The sequence below is a fragment of the Drosophila obscura genome, unplaced genomic scaffold (genome assembly GCF_018151105.1).
Source record: "Drosophila obscura isolate BZ-5 IFL unplaced genomic scaffold, ASM1815110v1 contig_29, whole genome shotgun sequence".
Lineage (NCBI taxonomy): Eukaryota > Metazoa > Arthropoda > Insecta > Diptera > Drosophilidae > Drosophila > Drosophila obscura.
Genome location: NW_024542816.1, coordinates 185,107 through 209,230, shown reverse-complemented (window position 1 = coordinate 209,230; position 24,124 = coordinate 185,107). Strand labels below are relative to the sequence as shown.

General features: G+C 49.7%; 3 protein-coding genes across 3 annotated transcripts; 1 reads left to right on the top strand and 2 right to left on the bottom strand.

The window, feature by feature from the left end:
* Positions 1–1,146: 1,146 nt before the first annotated feature.
* LOC111075824 (LIM domain kinase 1) lies at positions 1,147–6,616 on the bottom strand. Its single transcript, XM_022369316.2, is given in 6 exon segments — positions 1,147–1,588; positions 1,651–3,298; positions 3,367–3,840; positions 3,842–4,673; positions 5,027–5,689; positions 6,392–6,616. Coding segments are annotated over 5 exon segments (3,894 nt in total). The 5' UTR covers positions 5,644–5,689; positions 6,392–6,616; the 3' UTR covers positions 1,147–1,265.
* Positions 6,617–7,085: 469 nt separating this feature from the next.
* Positions 7,086–10,017, bottom strand: LOC111075819 (mitochondrial potassium channel ATP-binding subunit). The gene is made up of 5 exons (XM_022369309.2): positions 9,819–10,017; positions 9,277–9,664; positions 8,189–9,205; positions 7,508–8,113; positions 7,086–7,446 (listed from the first exon to the last, which is right to left on the bottom strand). The coding sequence occupies exons 1-5, from the start codon at positions 9,863–9,865 to the stop codon at positions 7,243–7,245; spliced, it is 2,262 nt and encodes a 753-aa protein (XP_022225001.2). The 5' UTR covers positions 9,866–10,017; the 3' UTR covers positions 7,086–7,242.
* A 164-nt stretch (positions 10,018–10,181) lies between these two features.
* LOC111075829 (pyruvate dehydrogenase phosphatase regulatory subunit, mitochondrial) lies at positions 10,182–14,523 on the top strand. Its single transcript, XM_022369322.2, has 6 exons — positions 10,182–12,059; positions 12,141–12,438; positions 12,526–12,739; positions 12,804–12,957; positions 13,029–13,144; positions 13,218–14,523. The coding sequence occupies exons 1-6, from the start codon at positions 10,499–10,501 to the stop codon at positions 13,686–13,688; spliced, it is 2,814 nt and encodes a 937-aa protein (XP_022225014.2). The 5' UTR covers positions 10,182–10,498; the 3' UTR covers positions 13,689–14,523.
* Positions 14,524–24,124: the final 9,601 nt, after the last annotated feature.

The window sequence follows — 24,124 nt, the reverse complement described above, 5'->3', positions numbered from 1 at the left end:
AGCTATACCCCATACATATCCACATTTGTATATTAATTACAAGCATTTTATATCGTATATCAAGTACAGCATAACAGTTTTCTGTTTTCATATTCCTTCAACAGAATTAAGTAGTAAGTATGTTTGTTGGGTATAACAGTTAGCAATGTGCGTGTGTGTGTGCCTTAAGATCTTAAGATGCCTTCTTTGAGCAAACGTTTTCGCATATACATATGTATGTATGTATGCACTTACATAATAGTATTATTATTATTGTAGTACATTCAAGTTAGACTTTTGTTTCTCAATACAAAATGCTATTAATTATTGTTCATGGGGAATCGATCGAAATATAATAAATTAGATTTAAGCACTAACATGGAATACAAGTACATACACACATATACATATGTATGTGTATGTGTAGATATCATATATGAATAGTCGATTTTTTTTGGAATTATCGTATTGTATATATATAAAAATACACATTTTAACCACAATTTTCTAATAAAATGTATGTATGTAATTAATGTCTTTTTTTCTTTCATTTTGTTGGGTGGGTTCTCTCCTCGCCAAATACATATAGTAACATAGTAAGTATACATATCTCTCGCAATCCCAGGATTCCATCATATTGCATCACTGGGCATGGCACAAGTTTACGTTTCATCTGCTCGTTCTCGTTCTCGTTCGGTTAAATCGTGTAAAATGTCTATTGCTTAGCAGTTTATACTAAATATACTTAGTAGATGAGTGAATTTTGTTTGTTTGTTTCTTTTCGTTCGGGGTTAGGCCGGTTTAGTAACAGTCGGTTCGGAGGAGCCTGTTACAGTAACTTAAGCACTAGCATTAGTTGTTCTGTTTGGGGGGTTTTGGGATGGGGAGGGGGGGGTTTCTATTCGATTCTATATTACATTATACAATTGGATTTATAACGCGTAATTTGTAAATATTGCAACTCGAATTTGTTTCGCTTTTGCGCAGGCACTTAACCTTCGTTATGATTCGTATCCATTCCATGACGGAGAGCACTGCACGGGTAGAACGGTTATCGGTTTAGCTGGAGCATTACTGTTATACGTGTCCACAGCTTCTTCCTATCGTTCGCATACCGCTAGTCGATTTGTGGATTCGGTTGGAATGTGTTATATGATGTGTATGTGTGTGTGTGTGTCTACCTTGTGCGTATAACAGTTAGAGCTATTGTAGCTGTGTATAACAGTGGAACCGCTGTTTATAACAGCTTACCGGACTTTTCCCATCGCCTTCTCTCTGTATAACAGCTAGCAGCGCGTGTTGAAATGATTGCGCACTGGCGGTGGCGGCGGTGGTCTCCTGCGTCTCTCCCCGGCGGCACCACCTGCCACACCGGCCAGCCCGGACCGTCCATGACCATTGCTGACGGCCGCCAATGTGGGCGCTCCACCTCCACCACCAGCTCCTCCACCGCCGCCTGTTGCCGTGGCTGCCTCCTCGCGCATTTTCTGTTTCTGGTCGCTGAGTCGTGCCCCCAGACGATGCACCCTTTCCGGACTGAGGATGTTCAGACGGGTCGTCTTCGACGAGGGCTGATGCGGCGGCTGCTGCTGCTGATGGACGGGAACAACTGCAAAGAGAGGAATAACGTTAAAGATTGATTCACAATTAATCTTAAATATCTGCTCGTACCGTTGCTCAGGCGCTGGGCCGTGGCCGCCGTGTGCCTTTGGGCCAAATGCTTGCTGGGTGATCCAGGCCGGGGCCGTGTGGGCGACGCATTGCAGTTGCTGGGGGGCGTGTGTGGCGGCTGGGCATACGAACGACTGAAGGGGCCTTTGGCCGGCTTTGCCTTGTGGCTGCCCAAAGGCTGGCGCTGGTTGCTGGACCGTTGGGGCGGCAGCGGCAGCGTCATTTTGTGCTTCTTGGGCAGCCAATCCGGAGGGACTGCTGATGCTGCTGTTGCTGCTGTTCCCGGACTACTGCCACTGGCCATTGGATAGAAGAGAAGCGGAGATCCGGACGGAGCTGCAGCCAAGAGTCCATGCACCTCAGCGGGGCCGGTGATCTGGCTGCTGCTGCTGGTGGTGGCGGCCTTGCTCCGCTTGGGCGCCGGTGCCGGTGTTTGCTTGCCATGCCCGCTCGTGTTCGTGGCCAGATTCTCGAGGGATTCAGCTTGCTGGAGCTGCTGCTGTGTCGCTGCCGGCGGATTGCGGCGCCCAAAGATGGGCGTCTGATTGATCCGCTGGGTGCGAGGCGGCGGCGGGGGACAGTTGCCATTGAGGCCGGCGGCGGCGGCCTCGTGCTCCAGCCGCTGGAACATCTTCAGGGCCACCGGCGGTGTCTTGAAGAAGTTGCGCATAGAGCTCTGCGATTGGCTGAAGTTGCGGCGGCTCGCCTCCTCCAGGTGCTCGAACTTGCTGCGGCACTGGTACAGGCGCGTCCGCATATCATCGATGGCCATGCGGTGCTCTGGCTCAGGGGCTGGGGCTCGCGGCGGGGACACTGCTGCTTCAGCCTCCTGGATCGCCTCCTCCTTGGGCTCGGGCAACGTGGGAGTGGGAGTGGGAGCATTCACCTCGTGGTAATTGAGGCTCGTGTCGCAGCTGGAGTCCACATCCGAGTAGTTGTTGAGGTCGCGCACGTCGTGCAACTGCAGCTCCGCGCCGGGACGCAGATCGACGAGGTAGCCCTTCTCGCCGAAGGGTCGGCACTTCTTCAGGGCTTGCTTGAGGGCCCGCTCCGTCGAGTGGGTCTCCGGGGTGACAGTGCGCCGCTCCTCCTGGGCGCCCAGGAAGCGCTGCCGGCGACGGGCACGCATGCTGTCCCGCAGCCGCTCGCCGCTGGGCGAGAAATCCTTCCCCAGATGTGGCGACTTGGGTATCTCCTGCGGACGAATGACCAGGTTTTCCTTTTCCTGATTCGACGGCGATTCGAGGGCATCGTCCACATCGTTCGCATCGATGTCTGGGCTCTGGGCCCTGGGCTCCTCAACAGAATTGGTCACGAGCACATCGAGATTGTCCAGACTGCGCTGGGAGGTGGGCGACAGGGCGTCCTCCGAGCTGAGGTAGTTCTCGTGGAAGTTCTCGATCTCGTGCAGCAGGCGGACGGGCGGCAGTCGCTCGGTGGTCAGATGGTGGCGCAGCTGCTCCAGCCACACGTGCAGCGTCTCGAAGCTGGGCCGCATGTCCGGATTGAGGTCGCAGCAGACGAACGCCACCTTGACGAAGGCCTCCGGACAACTGGAGCAGAACTTCTCGCGGAACTCCTGCTGATTGAGGCTGAAGTCCGAGTTCCTGGGCATGAAATCGGGGTCCGCTTCCACGCGTCCAATGATCTGCAAGGGAGACGTGTCACATGTCAGATTGAAGAACGGCTTGAATCAGTTTGGGACTTGTGGCTTACCTCACAGAGCATTATGCCAAAGGAGAATACATCGACCTTCTCGTCGTACTTGAGGCCCTTCATCATCTCCGGGGCCATCCAGTAGGGATTGCCCACCACCGTGTAGCGTTGCCTTCGCTGTCGGCTCTTGCTTCGCCTCAGAGTGCTGCTGGGCGACATGGCGTCGCTGCCTCCAGTAGCTGCCACAGTAGCTCCAGTTACAGCTGCAGATGCCCCGCCGTACGGCAGACGCGGTGCATCCACACTCCGGGCGAGACCAAAGTCGGCCACGATCACAGAACGATCCTCGCGCACCAGGCAGTTCATCGAGTTGAGGTCCCGGTGGATGATGTTCATTGAATGGAGGTAACTCATGCCGCAGGCAATGTCCCGTGCGAGGCAGACGCGCTGCGGCCAGCTGAGCGACTCGCTGGAGTTGTGCAGCAGCTCCTTGAGGCAGCCCCCGGCCACGTATTCGGTGACCATGTGCAGCTTTCTTGTCCTTGTAGAGCACTCCGATGAACTTGAGCACGTGCTGGTGGTCGAGCAGCCGCAGCACGGCCACCTCCTTGATGAAGTTGCGCTGTGCCTCCTCGTCGGCGCGGTGCAGCTCCTTGAGCACCATCACCTCGCCGCTGAGCCGATGCGTCACCTTGAACACCTTCCCGAAGAAGCCCTCGCCCAGCTTTTCGCCAATCACCAGATCCGAGGCGCGGAAAATGCGCTGCGGCTTCTGCACGACGCGGCAGCTTTGCGTCCGCGACAGATCGTACAGCTGCGGATGGGCCGAGTGCTGCTGGGCGGTGTGCTGGTCATCCAGTAGCTTGGACATGCTCGAGCAGCGCTCCTTATCCTTGAACTGTGTCATGTGTGCTGTTGTGTGGATTCCTGCCCCGGCCCCGGCCGCTGCCTCGGCTGTCACTGCTGATGCTTCTGCTGCTGCTGCTGCTGCTGGTGTCGTTGTCATTGTCGTTGTGGAGGATGTGGCATTCGTGGCCTGTCGCAGTTTCCTCGCCTTGGCACTCTGTTCGGCCCCAGTACCAGATGATTTGTAGAGACGCTCCCGCTCTCGCCCGCCCACCTCCACGCTGGAAGCCGATGTGCTGAGCGGCAGGACCAGTGTGGAGGCGGAGCAGGCTCTCTGTATGTCCGCCTGGCTGCAGGAGCGGCACACCTGCACCGGATCGTGCTCCACCGTGAGCTGCAGCATCTTCTCGTTGCTGCGTATCAGCTTGTCGATCTGCTCCACCGAAGAGTCGTTCACCGGCGTTCCATTCACCTCCAGGATGCGGTCCCCGATATGCAGATTCGTCAGATTCACATCGATCCTGTGCACAAAGCGAACACACAGAGGTGGGGATTAGAGGGGGTTGCTCAGACAGGGGGGGGATGAGGATCGGCCTACAGATTACCTATAGATTGCACCGCAGCAATGATCCGCCACGGCGCTCAGCCACGCGAAGGCGTGCGCGCCCAATCGGCCGTAAAAATTACAAATTAAACTTTTTTTCGGCATATGCAAGCATGTGTTAGAAAGAGATGGGCAGATGCGAGTTAGAAAGAGACAGGAGATGGTATGATGAGACAGAGGAGCGGCGCCCGAGCAACGGTTATTAAAGGCAGCGAGGGGATCAATGGAGAGGGGATGGGAGAGAGAGAGATCAAGGGATAATAAGCTTACTCTGTTATCCGAACGGAGGGACAGCCATCGTCCAGGGAGACCCCATCCACGCGGAGTCCGGTCGTGGCATCCTTGGGTATCTCGACGAGGCGTATGGAATGCATCGGCTTGCCGGCTGTCGTTATTCGTGCCTTGGCATCCGCCGGCATCGGCTGGCACGATCTCTTCCCGTAACAGTGGCCGCAGTAGAGCTTCGATCGCTCCACCAGCGCATAGGACTCGCCCTCGCCGATGAAGGATCCGCAGGCCGTGCAGCAGAAGCACTCCGGGTGGAATTTGTGCTCGCCGGCGACCATCACGGGTCCCGTAATCACCGCCGTGCACTGCTGGCAGGCATCGCCGAACCGCGTATAGTAGTCCTCGCGACAGTAGAGCAGGCCCTCGCGCTCAAAGTACCAGTTGTGGAGGTGGCTGTCGCACACGGAGCAGCGGAAGCAGTCGCAGTGCCACTGCTGCCCGAGGGCCATCACAACCGGCTCCTCCTGGTGGGGCAGCAGCTGGTCGTGACAGTTGCCGCACTGTGACATTGCTGCTCCTGATCCTGCTCCCCGTGCGCCTGCTTCGCGGGCCGATGCACCATTGCCCCCTCGATGGCGCTGGTGCTGCTGCTGATGCATGGAATGTGGAATGTTATGTATCTGTTTGCTCCCGATTACGTTAACACTGCAGTAGAAAGAGACAGAATACAGAGGGAGAGAGAGAGTGAGAGTGAGAGCGAGAGAAAATAATTCTGGTATGCGTGTGCGGGGAATGACTTTCATATGCATTCAAAATGGCACAACACCTTACAGCTGAGCTGAGCAGAGCTGTGGTGCCGCGCAAGGTAACTGTAGTTGTTGTGTGTCGTCCCGTCCCGTCCCCAGCCAAGGCAAATGACGAATGCGCCGCCAAACACAAAACAAAAGCAAAGGCAATGCACAGTGGTTGACACACTGGAAATGGTATACGTTTCGTCACATTTGTACATATCTATCGGTAGCCACAGGTAGTTACTCAATGCGTAATGTAATCCGTATGAGAACAGCCTACAGGAACCAACCATCACATCATCACATATGTATTTTGGTTACACTTCATTAATTAATAAAAGAGAATCACTTGCTAGAATTCCTGTGTTTGTTTTTTGTTTTGTTTGCAGTCCAATTGGAAAATCCATGCATACCACTGTGCCAAGTTATTCACGCACACATACACGTGCATGGCTGATGCACACAAGTTCAAAAATGTGTGTGGGGGAACGGGAATCCTAATGCTTCATCTTCTCGTTTTGTTGTTGTTGTTGTTTTAAACAACTTTTTGCCCGCATGAGCGTCTATTGTTATTAATAATATACATAGTCACACACACACACGCACACACACTTACATAATTGTTTGTATGTATCGGTACTGCTGTGGATTTAACGCATTTCCACATTTGTTGATATTCTCCGTTTAGTTGCTTTGAATCCTGCAGTCCAGCTAACATCTTAGGACTAGTGCCACGGAAGGTGGAGGGTGTGTGGGGGCTTGGGCTATAATTTTAAATAATCGACACAAACAAGAAAAACAAAAAAACAAACCAAAAATGAAACTAGTGACCAGTGTGACCGCGGACTTATCGAACAAATATACCGCCTGACCCTCAGAAATATACCTAAATATACCATCACATGATCACAATGTAACGTAAATATACTGACGGACACGACAAGATGCGTGTCGAATTCCTCGATTTTGATATTCGATTTAATATTACTAGCTAGTTAGCTCTCTCAGCCCTAAACAAATAATTTTATCGAAGTCATGAATCAATTTTTGAAAAGATTGCTTATTTTTAAGGAGTCTGTTTTATTGTATTGTTTACATGCTAAGGTTCAAACAACAAAGGTCATAAGTGTTTACGAAATGTGACGTCAGTCACATATCAGTGATGTTCTGTTAACTCTGCTCTGTTAACCGTTTTCTGTTATCATTTAAAGGAATTTTTTGAAATATTTCCAGGATTAATTAAACCTTAATTAAAATTAAATAGATACATATATGAAAATACTGGTTTCTTTTTTGTAACAAAAACAATACTGTCTTCAGCGTTTTATTTATTGTAAACTTATCGTAAGCGTCTCGTGCCAGGGGCTATTGTTGGTCAATTGGAATTAAAAAAAAATAGAAAATAAATGAAAAAATTAACAATTTCATAAATTAAATATACGGGGAATCATTTTCATGTCGTTCAGTTCAGCCTTGGGCCGTGCTCGGCCTTCCCTCCTGCTCCTCCTCCGCAGAGGGTGCGGGTACGGGTACGGATGCCGCCGTCTGCGTCGTGGCTGCGACCGCCTCCACGGCGTGTTCCTGCTGCTCCTGGATGTCGCGTCGCTCCTGCTGGCGCACCAGGGCGTAGTAGAGGCCCCGCTTGGCCATCAGCTCGCCGTGCCTGCCGGACTGAGAGGGGAGGTTAGCATGAGTATTCAGCGATGGGGGTGGGGGGCGTCCGATTACTCACCTCTACAATGTGTCCCTGGTCGAGGACCACAATTAGATCCGCATTCCTGATGGTGGACAGACGGTGGGCTATCACTAGGGTCGTGCGGTTCTGCACGACCGTGTCGAGGGCCTTCTGCACCTCCGCCTCGCTGGTGGCGTCCAGGGCGCTCGTCGCCTCGTCCAGTATAAGGACGCGCGGATTCTTGAGCAGGGCCCGGGCAATGGCGATCCGCTGCCGCTGTCCACCGCTGAGCTGGGTGCCGCGCTCGCCCACATGCGTGCTGTATCCGTCCGGCAGAGCCGTCACAAACTCATGCGACTGCGACAGCTTGGACGCCTCGAAGACGTCCTTCTCGCCGGCATCCGGCTTCCCGTAGCGGATATTCTCGAGGATCGAGGTGCCAAACAGTATGGGCTGCTGCTCTATGAAGCCCAGAACGTTGGCCCGCAGCCAGTAGGGCGATATGTCCGACAGCTTGTACCCGTCCAGCTTGATGTTGCCCGAGGTGGGCTCGTAGAAGCGCTCCACTAGGGCGGCTATCGTGGACTTGCCCGAGCCACTCGCCCCCACCAGGGCCACCGTCTGGCCGGGTCGCAGCGTCAATGTGAAGTCCTTGAGCACAACCTGAAGCGAGCCACAGAACGGGGTTTATTTGGGGGCCGTTCATTTGGCCATGGATAGGGACCGACGGATACTCACATGGTCCGGCCTCATGGGGTAGGAGAAGGACACGTTCTCGAACCGTATCTCTCCATGGAGCCGCTCCTGGGGTATGACATAGCCACGCAGCAGGTCCACCTCCGGCTCCAGCGAGAGGAACTCGAACACCCGACTGCCGGCGGTCATGCCGCGGATCATGGTGCCCAGGAGGATGGATCCCTGCGAGAGCGACCGCTGCACGCCCTGCGAGGCGACGAGGAAGGCCATCAGGGCACCGGGCGTGAGGCTCTCGGTTGACATCAGGTGGCCGCCCATGAACAGGGTGGACAGCACGAGGGTGTTCAGGAAGAAGTTGGTGAGCCCCTGGAAGACGGCAATGCCGTAGCCCAGCTCCTGGGCGAGGCGGGCGGCCTCGTTCGTCTCCGACTCGAAGAGCTGCATCTCGCTGTACTCGCAGGCACTCGAGCGGACCGTCCGGATGTTGGAGAGGGCCTCCTCGCAGACACCTGTTGCCCGCTCCGCCTGGGCCTGGGAGCTCTTGCTGAGGGAGCGCAGTTTGCGGCCCAGATAGGACATGAATGTGACCACGCAGGGCACGCTGGCCAGCGCGATGGCGGCCATGTGGGGAGAGATGAGGAACAGGGAGATGCTGCCGCCGATCAGCTGGGCTGAGCTGCGGAGTCCCTGGGCCACGAACTGCTTGAAGGAGGTCTTGAAGTCCTGCACGTCGGCGGTGAGCCGATTGACCAGCTCCCCGGTGCGGTTCTCGTCGAAAAAGGAAATGTCCTGCAGCACGATCTGCTTGAACAGATCCTGGCGCATCCTGGCCGCCACCTGCTCGCCCACGCGGCTCAGCAGATAAATGTACACGAACGTGAACCCCGACTGCAGCATGTACAGGCTGAGCAAATTGGTGGCCGGCTTGCTCACGTCCCTCACAAACGAATTGTGGATGGGGTCCATCACATAGGTGTTGCCGTAGCGGGCCAGCGTGTTCACCAGATCCCCCAGGATGTTCGGTATTCGTATGTTGATGAAGGCCACTATGAGGGCTGCCTGGACGTGGGTTGGACATGGGAATATAGACTGAAATTGGCAACGGGAGCCCTATAAGCTCTAACACTCACGACTATGGCCCCTATCAGCTCCCATAGATGTGGCTCCAGGTACGACCAGAGGCGCTTCCAGTCAAACTTGTGATCCTCCGCCTCATCCTCCGCCAGGCTGTGCTGCATGCCCGACAGGCGGCTGCCCTCGCAGTGTACGGACGTCCGTCCTGCCCACCAGCTGCGTGCGCCCAGGCCCAGGGTGAGACTGCCACCGCCCCAGAGCAGGGCGCGTGTGGTCTGTAGCAGGCGGCTGGCGTTCGTTGTGGTCGGAGGAGGCGGAGGCGTTGGCCGCACATCCTTTTTGACATGCTGTCGCAGGAGGCGTGTGGCATTCTGAAGGCGGCTGCTCAGCTCCCGCCGGGGCAGTGTTAGTGGCAGTGGAAGGTGGGGCAGCAGGTGGCATCGACTGTAAACAATCAATGACAGCGATAAATCAAACTGATTATGATGACATAAGGGGGGCTCGAGCACGCACGAGTCAACCTTTGGACAGGCGCCGTGCCATGGCTGGCCATGGCCATGACGGGGGGGCTGTCTGGCCAGCCAGCGATGCCATTTACCTGAGCGGATCACTGCGGCTGCAGTTGGACACGAGTAAGCGCAGCATCTGGGGCCTCGGTTCGTCTCGCTTCACTTATAGATGCAACAAACAAAATACCACCTGTGCAGCGATTTGTACCTTGAAATAGGGCTGCAAAACCATCGATGGGCTATTATTTTTTAAATTATAAAACTTTTCGATGCAAATGTTTTCCAGCCCTACCATCTGCGAGTCTGGCAACCTCTCAAATTTTTCATTTTGCAGCACTTGCAAAACGGTATATTTACGGTATATTTTGAACATGAGAAGGTATATTTCTGAGGGTCAGACGGGATAAGTTCGCGGTCAGCTGATTTGATAGAAAAACGTAAACAAAGTGCCAGGGCTGCGGTGATAAGATAATACCGATGGCCACCCTGCCCTGGTATTGTAGCGCAATCGTCTTTTAATTAAATTGCACACTTTCAGCAGTCGTTAGAGATTTTGCACCTGCCCCCAGCACTAGTGTCCCTCTAGATCAGCCAGCAGACAATCAACGTATCCCGTTACATGCCCAGGTGCATTCCCCATCTCCTGTCCATCAATCCCTGCCCGAGTCCGAGTGCGTAGTGATATTTCGGGGTCTTGTGACACCTGCGCTCGGCGTGTGTGGGAAGTGCCCGGACCCGAACCCGAAACCGGACGCGGAGAGCGAGAGCCATGTATAGGGTGGTGATCGGAGGACTGGGCCGCTCGATCCCAGCCGGAGGACATGTGTGGAGTGGCCACAGTGGCAGGGCCACGCGCTCACTGAGTGTAGCCGCCGGGCACACGGATCCTGCCGATGAGCAAGTCTTGCGTAAGCGCAAGTTCCAGCCCCAGCAGTCGCCCGATGCGAGCGAGCAGCTGGCTGGCCAGCTGCCCGGACGGGCGCGCGTCGTCATCTGCGGCGGCGGCATCACGGGCGCCTCGGTGGCCTACCACCTGGGCCTGCAGGGCTGGGGCGGCGAGACGCTGCTCATCGAACAGGACCGCGTGGGCGGAGAGCTGCCGTGGAGCGCCTGCGGCCTGGCGGGACGCTTCGAGCCGAGCTACACGGAGCTGAAGCTGGCCGAGTACTCCATCGATCTGATCAAGCGGTTGACGGAGCGCGGCCTGCCCACCGGTTGGCGGCAGGTGGGCAGCCTCAACCTGGCCCGCAACTTTGACCGGATGACCTCGTTCAACCGCATGAAGTCGCAGGCCGTGGCCTGGGGCATGAACTGCGAGATCCTGTCGCCCGAGCAGTGCCAGCAGCACTGCCCGCTGCTCTCGCTGGACGGCATCCAGGGCGGCCTTTGGATACCCGAGGACGGCGTCTGCGATCCCCATCTGGTGTGCCACGCCTACGTGGACGAGGCCCGCCGCCTGGGCGTCCAAATCGTCGAGCACTGCGCCATCAAGAAGATCCACAGCGAGCACGGCAAGGTGAAGCGGGTGGAGACGACGGCCGGGGACGTCGACTGCGAGTACTTCGTGAACTGCACCGGATTCTGGGCCCGCGAGGTGGGCACGCTGTCCAAGCCGGTGGTGAAGGTGCCCCTGAAGGCGGTGGAGCACCACTATCTGCACACGCAGCCCATAGAGGGCCTCGATCCGAACACGCCGTTTGTGCGCGACTTCGACGGGCGCATCTTCTTCCGGGAGTGCGAGGGCCACATCCTGGCCGGCGGCTTCGAGCGCGAGGCGAAGATGGTGTACGAGGACGGGATAATCCCCCTGTCGCAGACGGCACGCCAGTTCCCGCCGGACTGGGACCACTTCCACGAGCTGCTGGACGCCCTGCTGGTGCGCGTGCCCTCGTTCCGGCAGGCCAAGCTCGACAGGCTGACCAATTCGCTGCAGGTCTTCTCGCCCGACTGCAAGTGGATACTGGGCGAGGCGCCGGAGATCCAGAACTACTATGTGGCCGCCGGCAACAAGACAATGGGCGTGTCCGCGTCCGGCGGCATCGGCCGCGTCCTCACCGATCTCATCACCAAGGGCTCCACGTTCCTCGATCTGCACATCCTCGACATCAGCCGCTTCCTGGGGCTGCACAACAACCGCAAGTTCCTGCGCGACCGCTGCAAGGAGGCGCCCGGCAAGCACTTTGAGATCAACTACCCCTTCGAGGAGTTCCAGACGGGACGCAACCTGCGCATGTCGCCCATCTATCCGCAGCTGAAGGAGGCCGGCGCCGTCTTTGGCCAGTCCATGGGCTACGAGCGGGCCAACTATTTCGACCAGCAGGACAAGAAAGGTGGGTGGCAGGCACTATGAGTAGGGGGTACATAGTTCTCGCTGTAATCTGTGTAATCTGTTTAATCCTCCCCCTTCATAGATGAGTTTGGTCTGCCACGGTTCCGCATTGCCCAGACACGAACCTTTGGCAAGCCGCCCTGGTTCGACCACGTGGCCTCCGAATATCGCGCCTGCCGCGAGCGTGTCGGCATCGCCGACTACAGCTCGTTCACCAAGTACGACTTCTGGTCGAAGGGCAACGAGGTGGTCGAGCTGCTGCAGTATCTCTGCTCGAACGACGTGGACGTGGCCGTGGGCTCCATCATACACACGGGCATGCAGAACCACAACGGCGGCTACGAGAACGACTGCTCGCTGGCCAGGCTGTCGGAGCGACAGTAAGCTATGGAGTGCACTCTCTTCGCCATGCTCCGCCTCATACTAATCCATATCCATATCCATATCGAATCCGTGTTCCGTCTTAGCTACATGATGATTGCCCCCACCATACAGCAGACGCGATCCATGTGCTGGATACGCAAGCACATGCCGGATCACCTGAGGGCCAAGGTGAATGTGGCGGACGTCACCTCCATGTACACGGCCATCTGCATCCTGGGCCCCTATTCGCGCATCCTGCTCTCCGAGCTCACCGACACGGATCTCACGCCCAAGAACTTTCCCTTCTTCACCTACAAGGTGAGTTCTGGCTGGGGAGGTGCTGCACTGATCGGCAATTCCTCCTATTCGCATCTCATTGCAGGAACTCGACGTGGGCCTGGCCGACGGCATACGCGTGCTGAACATCACCCACACGGGCGAGCTGGGCTACGTCCTGTACATACCCAACGAGTACGCGCTGCACGTCTACTCGCGGCTCTATCAGGCTGGTCACAAGTTCAACATGAAGCACGCGGGTGAGTGATCAGTCGAATCGAACCCGTCCTCTGCCATCGTTATGCATCCTTGCCATCTTGCCACCTTGCAGGCTACTATGCCACACGGGCGCTGCGCATTGAGAAGTTTTACGCGTTTTGGGGCCAGGACTTGGACACCTTCACCACGCCCCTGGAGTGTGGGCGCAGCTGGCGAGTCAAGTTCAATGTGAGAATGGGGCGCACGGGGGCTGCAAAGTACTCGCCATATTCCTTGTGCTCTTGTGTTCTTCCTCCTGCAGAAACCCGTGGACTTTATTGGACGGGATGCCCTGCTGAAGCAACGGGAGGAGGGCGTCAAGCGCATGTATGTGCAGCTGCTGCTGAACGATCACGACCACGAGGTGGACATGTGGTGCTGGGGCGGCGAGCCCATCTACCGGGACGGCGTCTACGTGGGCATGACCACCACCACCGGCTACGGCTACACGTTCGAGAAGCAGGTCTGTCTCGGCTTTGTGCGCAACTTCGATGAGCAGGGCCGCGAGCTGGCCGTGACCAATGACTACATCCTCTCCGGCCACTATGAGGTGGAGGTGGCCGGCGTCCGGTTCGAGGCCAAGGTGAATCTGCACTCGCCCAATCTGCCCACCAAGTTCCCGGATCGCGAGCGCGAGGCCTACCATGCGACGCGCGACAAGCCCGATCAGGCGGATCTCTTGTCCTTCGGCTCCAATCTGACAACGGTGACAAGGGGCGGCGGCGGCCCCTGAGCGGATAGTCCAGGACAAAGTCCTCATCCCCGATAGCCATATGCTCGGGCATCGGGCATCGGGCATCGGTCGTTCGTTCGTTCGTTTCTAGATTAACTCGAGAGTCTCAAAAGCCAAGCGATATTATTTTGACGTAGTGAATGATATAAAAGGAGACGGGCAGAGGGAGGGCCTGCCAATATGTCGGATTGGGAGACAACAATAATAATACTTGTTTGCTCAATCATTGAATCTCCCTACCGCCCCACCGCCCTTCCCACAGCTGATCTGATATGATCCGATCTGATATGCGCCTCTCTTTCTGTTTAAGTATGATTTCTGTTTTGTTTTCCTGCGTGTGTGAACGTGCGTCAATTAATCCAGATACAATAACCCCTACGAGCATAGCCCATATATATATATGTTGTAGCTATAGCCATACGGCATGTACATATATGCACATATATTGGATGATATTTCGGTGATTTTGGAGTGTTGTTGCACATTGTTAAAACAGGCACAAAGCAATCTTTCTACCATCTACCATCTACCAGCTCTGCTTCAATTGTTAATGCTGGATGCTGGCACTTGGGCAAGTTTAAGCCAAAAAATGCTTCTAGTAGAAATACCAAAAAGAAAGAAAATTAATTATTAATAATAAATAACACCAGAGGGAACGGGTGGAACGTCTGGGGGTGACGATCTGAGCAACTATTCTTTAAGGTTTTTACTAACACAACGTTCGACAGTTTCTATTTTTCGTGTGGTGTACATTAATGCTGGTGTACAGATATCATATTGAATATATTTGTTATTATACGTATGCATTAATAAATGAACAGTTTATACATACATATAAGTGTGCGTGCCATTGTTAAACGGTGTGAAGGCATCGCGCGTAATGCGGCAGCGCCACTCGGTCTAGGTTCTGCCATTTTGCCTGGAAAAGGCACACTTAAAAGCTGTGAATGGCTGATGGTAGGGTCATTGTACATTAACTCTGCTGCTGAATAAATGTGCAGTGAGGGGATAACAGGATATTGTCGTAGCGGCGGTGTAAGTATCTCTCCCACTGGCTTTATGCTAAATAAATAAATAAATAAATCAATAAATAAAGCAATCAAATGTGCCCTGTAGGTGTTCCGCAGCACCTTTAGTCGTAGCTTCCAAACAACTTACATATGCCCCGTAGATGTCCCACTGTAAGCCTCATTTCAATCAGGATATATTTGACATTGAAACAAACAAAAAACACTACAAAAACTTTAAAATTTACACTCACATTTAAAAATTGATTCGAAATATATTTAATTTGATTATTTAAAAGCTAAATGTTTCATTTAAATATGACTTAAATGTGGGGGGGGCTTTTTTTACCATTTTTCTCTGGAGTTGTATGATCATATTTAGTGTCAAAATCTATGCCTCAGGGGAGGAAATTAAATGCAAAAATCTAGAAGGACGAAGAATATAAAAATACGAAGTGGGTAGCCGCTGATCAGAAGTATATGCTGGAACTGCCCCAGGATGATGGCAGTAATCTTCTGCTGCACTCGAGACAATCATTGGGGAGTACATACGAAATATATCTGCAGAAATGGCGCCACTGCCAGCGATTTGTCGCCGCTTCTCCATGGAGCGACCACAAATTGAAATTGACCCCAGACGCGGACTCGAACGCGGCCTCGAACGCGGACTCGGACTCGGACTCCGCCCTGGACCCAGTCAGAGAGCCAGTCAGAGAGCCAGAGCAGTACCCAGGACAGGGTGAGTGAAGCGGAATGTGTATTTGAATCAGATCCTGGACATGCTCGTACATATGTATGCAAATTTGGTGATTGCTCTCTCCAGATGCAGCGGCAGCGACAGCGGGCCGCCGCCTGTTCCAGGTCCATCCAAAACAACAACAACAACAAGCAACAAGTAACCACAAGACGAGGCCAAGACGGTAGGAGCAACCACACAATAAATGGGCATAAATTACCAGACATGATGGAGGAGCGCAGAGGAGCCAAGACGGACGCCGCCAGTTCAAAATTGATCATTTCTCTTCGGGATGTCCCTGGCTTTGGCAGTGGCTGTTGCTGTTGCTGTTTCTGTTTCTGTGGCTATTGCACTGGCTGCTGCATTGGCCATGGCTATGGCTATGGCTATGGGGGTCTGTCTCTGGCGCCGGAGTGCGGCGTTGCCACTTGAATTTTTGATTTAACAAATGCTCATTTGTAAAACGGCAACGAGAACAGAGAGCTCCACACAGCACTGCTCAGCTCAGCTCAGCTCCACAAAAATTCAAATGTGCAGCGATGGCAACAAATCAAGCCAAGCAAAGGCTCAGGCGAAGAGCCGGGGCAGTAGGAGCTGGCGGAGGCAGGCGGGGCATGGGGCAGACGGCAGACAGCAGCTGGGGCCAGGCCGACCGAGCAGATCAGAGCCGAAACTTTTGCACAACTGGCAACAATAATAATGTCACGTTTATCGTGTGCAGCTAATTACTAACAAAAAGATAGTTTGTAATCCTACACAGCAGACCGGAGACCGGAGACCAGACCAGACCAGGCCAAGAGCCAGCCGAGCGTGGCCGAAAGTGCCCCTAGGATAAACCAACAGCAGCAGCAGCAGCATCAGAAGTCCAATGGGATGGGTGGAAGGGTGGAGGGCAGAAACAACACCAGCGACGACGATGACGACCACCAGTAGCCAGTAGTTGGTAGTTGGGGCTCTTGGAAAACTTTGTGGACCAAGCGGAAGGAAAGCACAAGGCAAGGCTGGCAGCAGGCAGCAGGCAGCAAGCAGCTCCGAAACTTGGCCAAAACATGTGCACAAATCTTTGGCCAGAGTTTTTGGGCATTAGCACACGCCTGAATTTCTTAGACAAACACACACATAGCCATAGACACACGGGCAGGGCAGGGCAGCGCAGGGAGGGAGCGAGCAGCAGCCGGAGGAGCCACAGCAGGACAGGAACATCAAACACCAGTGGGAAGCCCTACTTGGAAAGTGTTAAGCATTTTATCATATCATCATATTACCTCATCAGACTACTATTTATTGTATTTAGGGATTTCCTCTATTGTTCCCGTTCTATTATTTAATATTATATTTATTTAATATTATATTTAATATTTATTGTATTTAAGGATTTCTTCCATTGTTCCCGTACTTTATATTATTTAATATTATATTTAATATTTATTGTATTTAAGGATTTCTTCCATTGTTCCCGTACTTTATATTATTTAATATTATATTTAATATTTATTGTATTTAAGGATTTCTTCCATTGTTCCCGTACTTAATAATATTTAATATTATATTTAATATTTATTGTATTTAGGGATTTCCCCTATTGTTCCCGTTCTATTATTTAATATTATTTTTATTTAATATTATATTTAATATTTATTGTATTTAAGGATTTCTCCATTGTTCCGAACTTTATATTATTTAATATTATATTTAATATTTATTTTTAGGTTTCTTCCCTTGTTCCCGTACTTTATATTATTTAATATTATATTTAATATTTATTGTATTTAGGGATTTCCCCTATTGTTCCCGTTCTATTATTTAATATTATTTTTATTTAATATTATATTTAATATTTATTGTATTTAAGGATTTATTCCATTGTTCCCGTACTTTATATTATTTAATATTATATTTAATATTTATTGTATTTAAGGATTTTTTCCATTGTTCCCGTACTTTATATTATTTAATATTATATTTAATATTTATTGTATTTAAGGATTTCTTCCATTGTTCCCATACTTTATATTATTTAATATTATATTTAATATTTATTGTATTTAGGGATTTCCCCTATTGTTCCCGTTCTATTATTTAATATTATTTTTATTTAATATTATATTTAATATTTATTGTATTTAAGGATTTCTTCCATTGTTCCCGTACTTTATATTATTTAATATTATATTTAATATTTATTGTATTTAAGGATTTCTTCCATTGTTCCCGTACTTTATATTATTTAATATTATATTTAATATTTATTGTATTTAGGGATTTCCTCTATTGTTCCCGTTCTATATGTCAGATCTGTAATATTTAATATTATATTTAATATTTATTGTATTTAGGGATTTCCTCTATTGTTCCCGTACTATATATTACATCTGAAATTTCTGAATATTTAATATTATATTTAATATTTATGGTCATATTTTATTAGTATGAACCAACAACAGAAAATTCTCTATGCACAGATTTGTTTTATTTATATTCCAGTCTTAACTACCTAATTATTAATGATAAATGACTAATGATATTCTTCATTATCGCGGTTTAAGGTATTTTAAAAACACATTTTGGGGGCACATTTTAGAGGTAAATTTTGGGGTTACTTACATTTTGGGTGTAAATTCCAAGTATGGGAAATTTGAGATCGATTCAACCTGTCCCCTTCCACCTAGTCACTGTCGTGCAGTGTAATTATTCCTTAAGTTAAGATCCGTGCAAGATCATTTCCATGCACGCCAGAACTGCATTATGCTCTGCCTTGTGGTCAGATTTCGAAGAGAGAAAAGTCCACAGAAGTGAAATCCGTAGAATAATCTGGGACTCGTTGAGTGTCCGCTGTAGCTGGCAGTCAATATTTGATATGCCGCTGGTCAGGGGGAAGCATGGGGATGGGTTCCCGTTCCCGTTCCCGTTTCGAATGTTTGCACAAAATTAACAAATGCCCGGGCAGTGGCAGTGGCAGTGGCAGCAGCAGCCGGATTTGTTTCGATGGGATAATGATTTCAAATCTCCGGCCAGAAGTAATGCGCCTCATTAGAGGTTAAGCTTCTGGCATCTCCTGGCGTCTCCTGGCATGAACTTGGACCGAGGCCGAGGCAGAGGCCTTGGGCTCTGGCTCTGGCTTTGGCTTTGGCTTGCCACTGCCGTGCCGCCACATCCTTCGCCCGCTGGGATTTGCCGGAGCTTTGTTTGCCTAATTTTCCACGTTGATTTTCTAGCCGCAAAACAAATGAAACGTCCGCTGCATATTAAGCATCTAATTTAATTTGCGGAGATATCGGAGAGGAAACGCCAAGCCGAAACGAACCCGAACCCGAACCGTGGCAGAGGCGGGGGCAGGGGCAGGACAACCCCTGGACCTGGACCACAATGTAGCTAGCCAGACTCCCCTCCCGTTTGCTTACACCGAGGATGAGGGATGGGGGATGGGGGATGGGCGATGTGGGCTGTGGGCTGTCTGGGAGTTTGCCTAAATGCTTCATAATGAAAATCTGTGATATCTTGTGGTTCGTTCGGCTTTGATTTCAGCTCTAGTTCTATTTTTTTTGTATTTGTTTTTGTGTTTTTGTTTTTTGTTTTCTTTTGTTTGCTTTTTTGTTTCGCCCTCGTCCCGCACGGCCGGCCGTATGCTTCCTCTCAAGTGGCTGATTGTCTGTCAATAGTCGGGCCGGGGGATGGGATGGGCTGGGCTGGCGACAAGTTTCCCTGCCCCCGTGTCGGTCTGTGGGGGATTACAACTTTCGAGTGCCGGGCACGTTCCACGCTCCAAGAAGTTATTAGTGGTGACCTTAAGCCTAAGCCTTTGATTGCCAGAATCAGAGTCAGAGCCTCCCGCTGCCTCCCGCTGCCTCCCTTCCACCCTCCCACAGACACACAAAAACTGAAACCAAAACCAAAACCAAAACCAAATCAAGCCTAATTTGTTTATGAGATTCTTATGCGCACTTTGAGCAAATTGCATTTGAATACACTTCGCTTCGGTTTGGGTTCGGTTTGGTTCGGGGTTCGTTTTGTGGTTGGCGATTGGATGATGGGTGGGTTGGGTGGTATGGGGTGTGGGTGGTGGCAACACGCTTGTGTCGGTGATAAAGTCAAGCCACTCTGAATGGAAACATTTTAATACGCGCTTACACAACGCACAGCAGCAGCCAGCAGCCAGCAGCAGCCAGCAGCAGCCAGCAATGCCACAGTGGTGCAAGATGCCATCAGAAACTCAGCTCTTGGGCATACCCAAAGCTATATGTTCCATATATGTGTAGAGCAAAGAAAAAAATCGAATTTTATTAATTTTATTTATTATATATTATTTATATTATATATTATCCCATACACCCGTAAATTATATACCCATTGGTACCTACCTACACATACATACATATGTATATGCTTTAAAAGATGTGACCATTCGTTGAGCTTGGGTTAATTAATGTCTGTGAATTTGCCTAGAATTAGCTGCATTTATTTTAATTTTTTTATTTATTAATTTATGAAATTAATTATTTACTGTCCATTTTCCAAGTTATTAAATGGGCAACAAAAATCGTTTGCTGCGTTTTTATGTGTTAAGTCCGCAGACAGCAAAAACTTTTGCTAATTTGAATGGGTTTTCCGCTGGAAAGTGAAGTGAATCTTGTGTCCATTGGCCAAGTTAGTCAGCTTTCAGTGGATAGAAATTTAGGAAATAATTCCGGCACACACTTATGTGTTTGACTGTCATCGACTGTTAATGGTGGGAAAATATTGGCTGCAATGAAAATTTCCTCATACTCGTATGTGTCGCTGGAATCATAAATAGGATCGAATAAATATGGATACAGACTCTCGAGAATATGGAACATATATTTAATGTATGCTGCGATCTATGATCTCCATTACTTGCATCACAATCCCTTTTGGTAGCTTTGGGTGGAGGCACTTCCGTATGACCTGTGCACGTAGGCTGCTGGGACACTGTGCCAGCAGACAGTCAGCAGGCAGGGCCGTGTCTGCGGCACGCGCTCCGCTTTCCGCGCCTTTGCATGCGACGAGTTTGTCACTGTGATTTATGCGCCAGAGAGGGTTGCATCATCGCGGCCGTGGCGGCGGCGCTGGGTGGGGGCGGCTGTGGGGTGGGGTGGGTTTGATGAGGCAAGAACATCAGTGCGCGCGGGCAGGCAAAAAGGCAGCCAGTCAGCCAGTTGCAGGCGTCAGCAGGATGCCGCCAACCGCCGATTTTGCTGCCGTCGCAAGAGATGTCTCGCTCCGTGGCCTGCAGGGGGGCAGTGGCAGGAGCAGGAGGGCAGGAGATGACAGTGTCATTGGCAGGGACTGTGTCAGTTCGCGCACTGCCAAGTGCAGCCACCAGAACCGAATCCAATATCCAAATCAGATCCAGAATCGCATCATCCCAGCATCCCAGCATCCCGGCATCCCAGCATCGCTTTCCGGCCAACCCCCGAGCATCAGCGCCTTGGAGCAGGGGCAGGGGCTGGGGCTGGGGCACATCCCAAATCCACGCCCAACAGTTACAATTGAAAATTTTATTACACTTTTATGGCTTTGGGAAATTAAATTGCTGTCAACGCATAGCAAATTAAGCAGAGCAGGGATTTGCATAGCCAGTCAAGAGGTGTGACCTCTCCCTCCCTTCGCCTTCGCCTTCTCCTTATCACCCTCCTTCCCCTTCCCCTTCTCCTGCTGCTGTTGATATCGTTATTATTGCGAATACACGGGCACGGGCACGGGCACGGGCACAGGGACAGGGACAGCCATAGGATTAGGTTATCTCCCGCTGGTTCTGCGGTCCTTAAACCTTGCCAAAACATTTGATGGCCATCACTGGATTAATCCGAACGAGGCGGTAGGTAGAGGCGGCACCCAGCCTCAGCCTCAGCCCCAGCCCCAGCCCCTCTCCCACCAGTAATTCAGAATTGGATTCAGAAGAGAGAAAAGTTTCGCCAGAGACCAGAGAATCTACGAGTACACTGATAGAAAAAAGGCATAGTAAAAATAACTACATTCATATTTGAATTTAAAATGCGATTTTTAATACAAACATACTAAAATTAAATAGAATTCACTTTATTCAAACATAATTGTATTAAAATGGCTTTTTTAATACGTAATATTTCATCTTAATCAAACACTTTAAAATAAATATAATATATTAAATTTGTGGTTTAATATGTTTCATATTTAAATTAAATATTATTTTACTTATTTCAAAATTTTTGTTTTAAAATCAAAGGAAAACTTTTTCTTTTAAATATTCCATATTAAATGAAATTAAATACTTTGTATTTATTTTAAATAGGTTTATTTTTTTTTTTTTTTTTTTCCCCCAAAAAAACCAAAAGTGGGCCGGGGAGGCCGAAAAAAAAAAAAATAAAAATTTCTTTGGCGGGGGCATAATCACAACCAATAGTTCTACTCATGTTGCGATTATTTCTAGTTGAAAACTTTGACCAATTCACAGTGTGAATTTCACACCATGAGGTCTTGAAATGTAGTCCGCGTAGGCAAAATAATAACAAATTAGTTTAAAATTGAAATATACTGAATATAAATATGAAACATATTAAATTTAATCATAAAATATTTTTAAATTAAATATGAAACATATTAGATTTAAATATTAAACATATAAAATTTAAATGTGAAACATATTAACTTTAAATATGAAACATATTTAATTTAAATATGAAATATATTCAACTTATACATATATAAAATATATTAAATTTAAATATTTTCATATTAATATCAAAATGTAAGTGAAAAATATTCAATTTTAATACAACCACTCTTGGATGAAAATCAATGGCATAAATGTAGGAAAAATATTAAATTTGTATTTCTGGCTTTTTTTATCGGTGTAGCAGAGATCCAAGCTGTGGCTTTTCCAGCTTCTGAAACTCATTGAAACTTGGGAATGGGGGATTGCAGTTCTCTGGATGGATCTGCCAGCCACTTAGCCACGAGTCACAGAACTCCAAGTTGAGTCTGCATTCCTGAGGGAAATAAACTCCAAACCTGGGAAATGTTATTGGCTTATTTGGGGGGAGGAAAAAAAAAAAAAAAAAAAAAATTTTCTAATTTGAGGGAAAAAAAAAACAAAAATGCATTGGGAACCCCGAAAGTTAATCTGAATATTGATGGGGAAAACCAATAAATCCATTTACATATACAAGATTTATTCATATATATATGTATATATATATTCACATTCATTCACGTACTGCTGAGGATTCATTCCACTGCTGGGCAAACAGTTCATTGGATTGTTGCGGCTCTTCCCTTCGGCAGAGTGTTGAAGTCTGCCTGCCACTGCTGGCCAAGAGATTCCGCTAAATATGAAAACAATAATAAAAAACCTTGCGACTCATTGTCAATGCTCCTTTTTACGTATCAAATGCAAATATACACAAAGATCTTAATATTCCAACCAAAAAAGAAATAAATAAAACTAGTAAGAAATACATCGACAGACTCCACAACCACGAAAATAATTTAGCCTAAAGTATAGTAGACAATAGTTTAACAGTAAGAAGACTGAAAAGATACCACATTCTCGATCTCCCCGATAGATAAATCCAACACACTGAAACGAAGTTATACATATATAATAGCAGGGCTCATTGGAAAACTGCTATTTCTGTTAATTTAATATTAATTATACAATTTACTTATTGTTTAAGCACTTGTAAATAAAAGGAGGGAAAAAAAAATATGAAAACATTTCCCGGAAAATCCTGCCCCATCGGCAGTTGCAATTTCCCTGGTCTGCAGAGAGATTTCCTCTGATTCGATTTCACTGGGAAGGAAACTTAAAGTTCGCCACAGCCCAAAGCCAATTTGCAATTTGATCTTATCCGGACACACAAACGGACACCCAGGGAAAAAGGCTGGAAAAGGAGGAGCAGGAGTCCCGCATGAAAAACTAAACACACGGCAATCAATCGATTAAAACCAAAAAATGAAATGTAAAAATAAAAGGGGAAAGAGGAAAGGGGAAAGTTGAGCAACATTTGGAGTCTGTGGGGCCAAGGATCGACTGCGAGTGCTAAGGCCGAGAAGGTCCTGCTCTCAGCCAAGCACGCCCCAGGGAGAAGGCGGGGACCAGGGCTGGGACTAGGCCTGGGACCAGGGACCCGCAGCAGTCGGAGTCAAAGTCTGCTCTGGCTTTAACTAATGCCCCGCTTATCTTGATATTACTTTGCCATAAAAATAGAAGCAGGGGAAAGGGTCTTTGAAGCAGAACACAGACTAGGACTCGGACACGGACACGGCCACGGACACATGTCATTTGTTATGTGGCCAGTCCGGGGTGGTAGCTGGGGAGGGGGAAGGAAGGACAGGGAACTAGAGACCGATGCAAAATGTTGTAAAGTAGCCAAAATGCGAAACAACAAAGGACACTGGACACTGGCCACTGGCCAGTGAGGATGAGGAATCTCTCTTGGCATGCCAAGACGCAAACTCAAAGAAACTGAAGTCTGGAGTCCCGATATGTGTCGTCCTCTACCCCTGTGCATGTGATACGAATCCCTGCCCCCCGTCTTCCGCCCAGATCTCGATATGATGGACCGAAGCGAATGCTGCGGGTTTCCGTTGATTTTCGCGATGGTCCCTGCCCCTGCCACTGCCCCTGCCACTGCCACTGCCTCGGCAGCCACGCGCGTTTCAAATCCCTTTAGTTACAGTGTTTCAAAATTAAA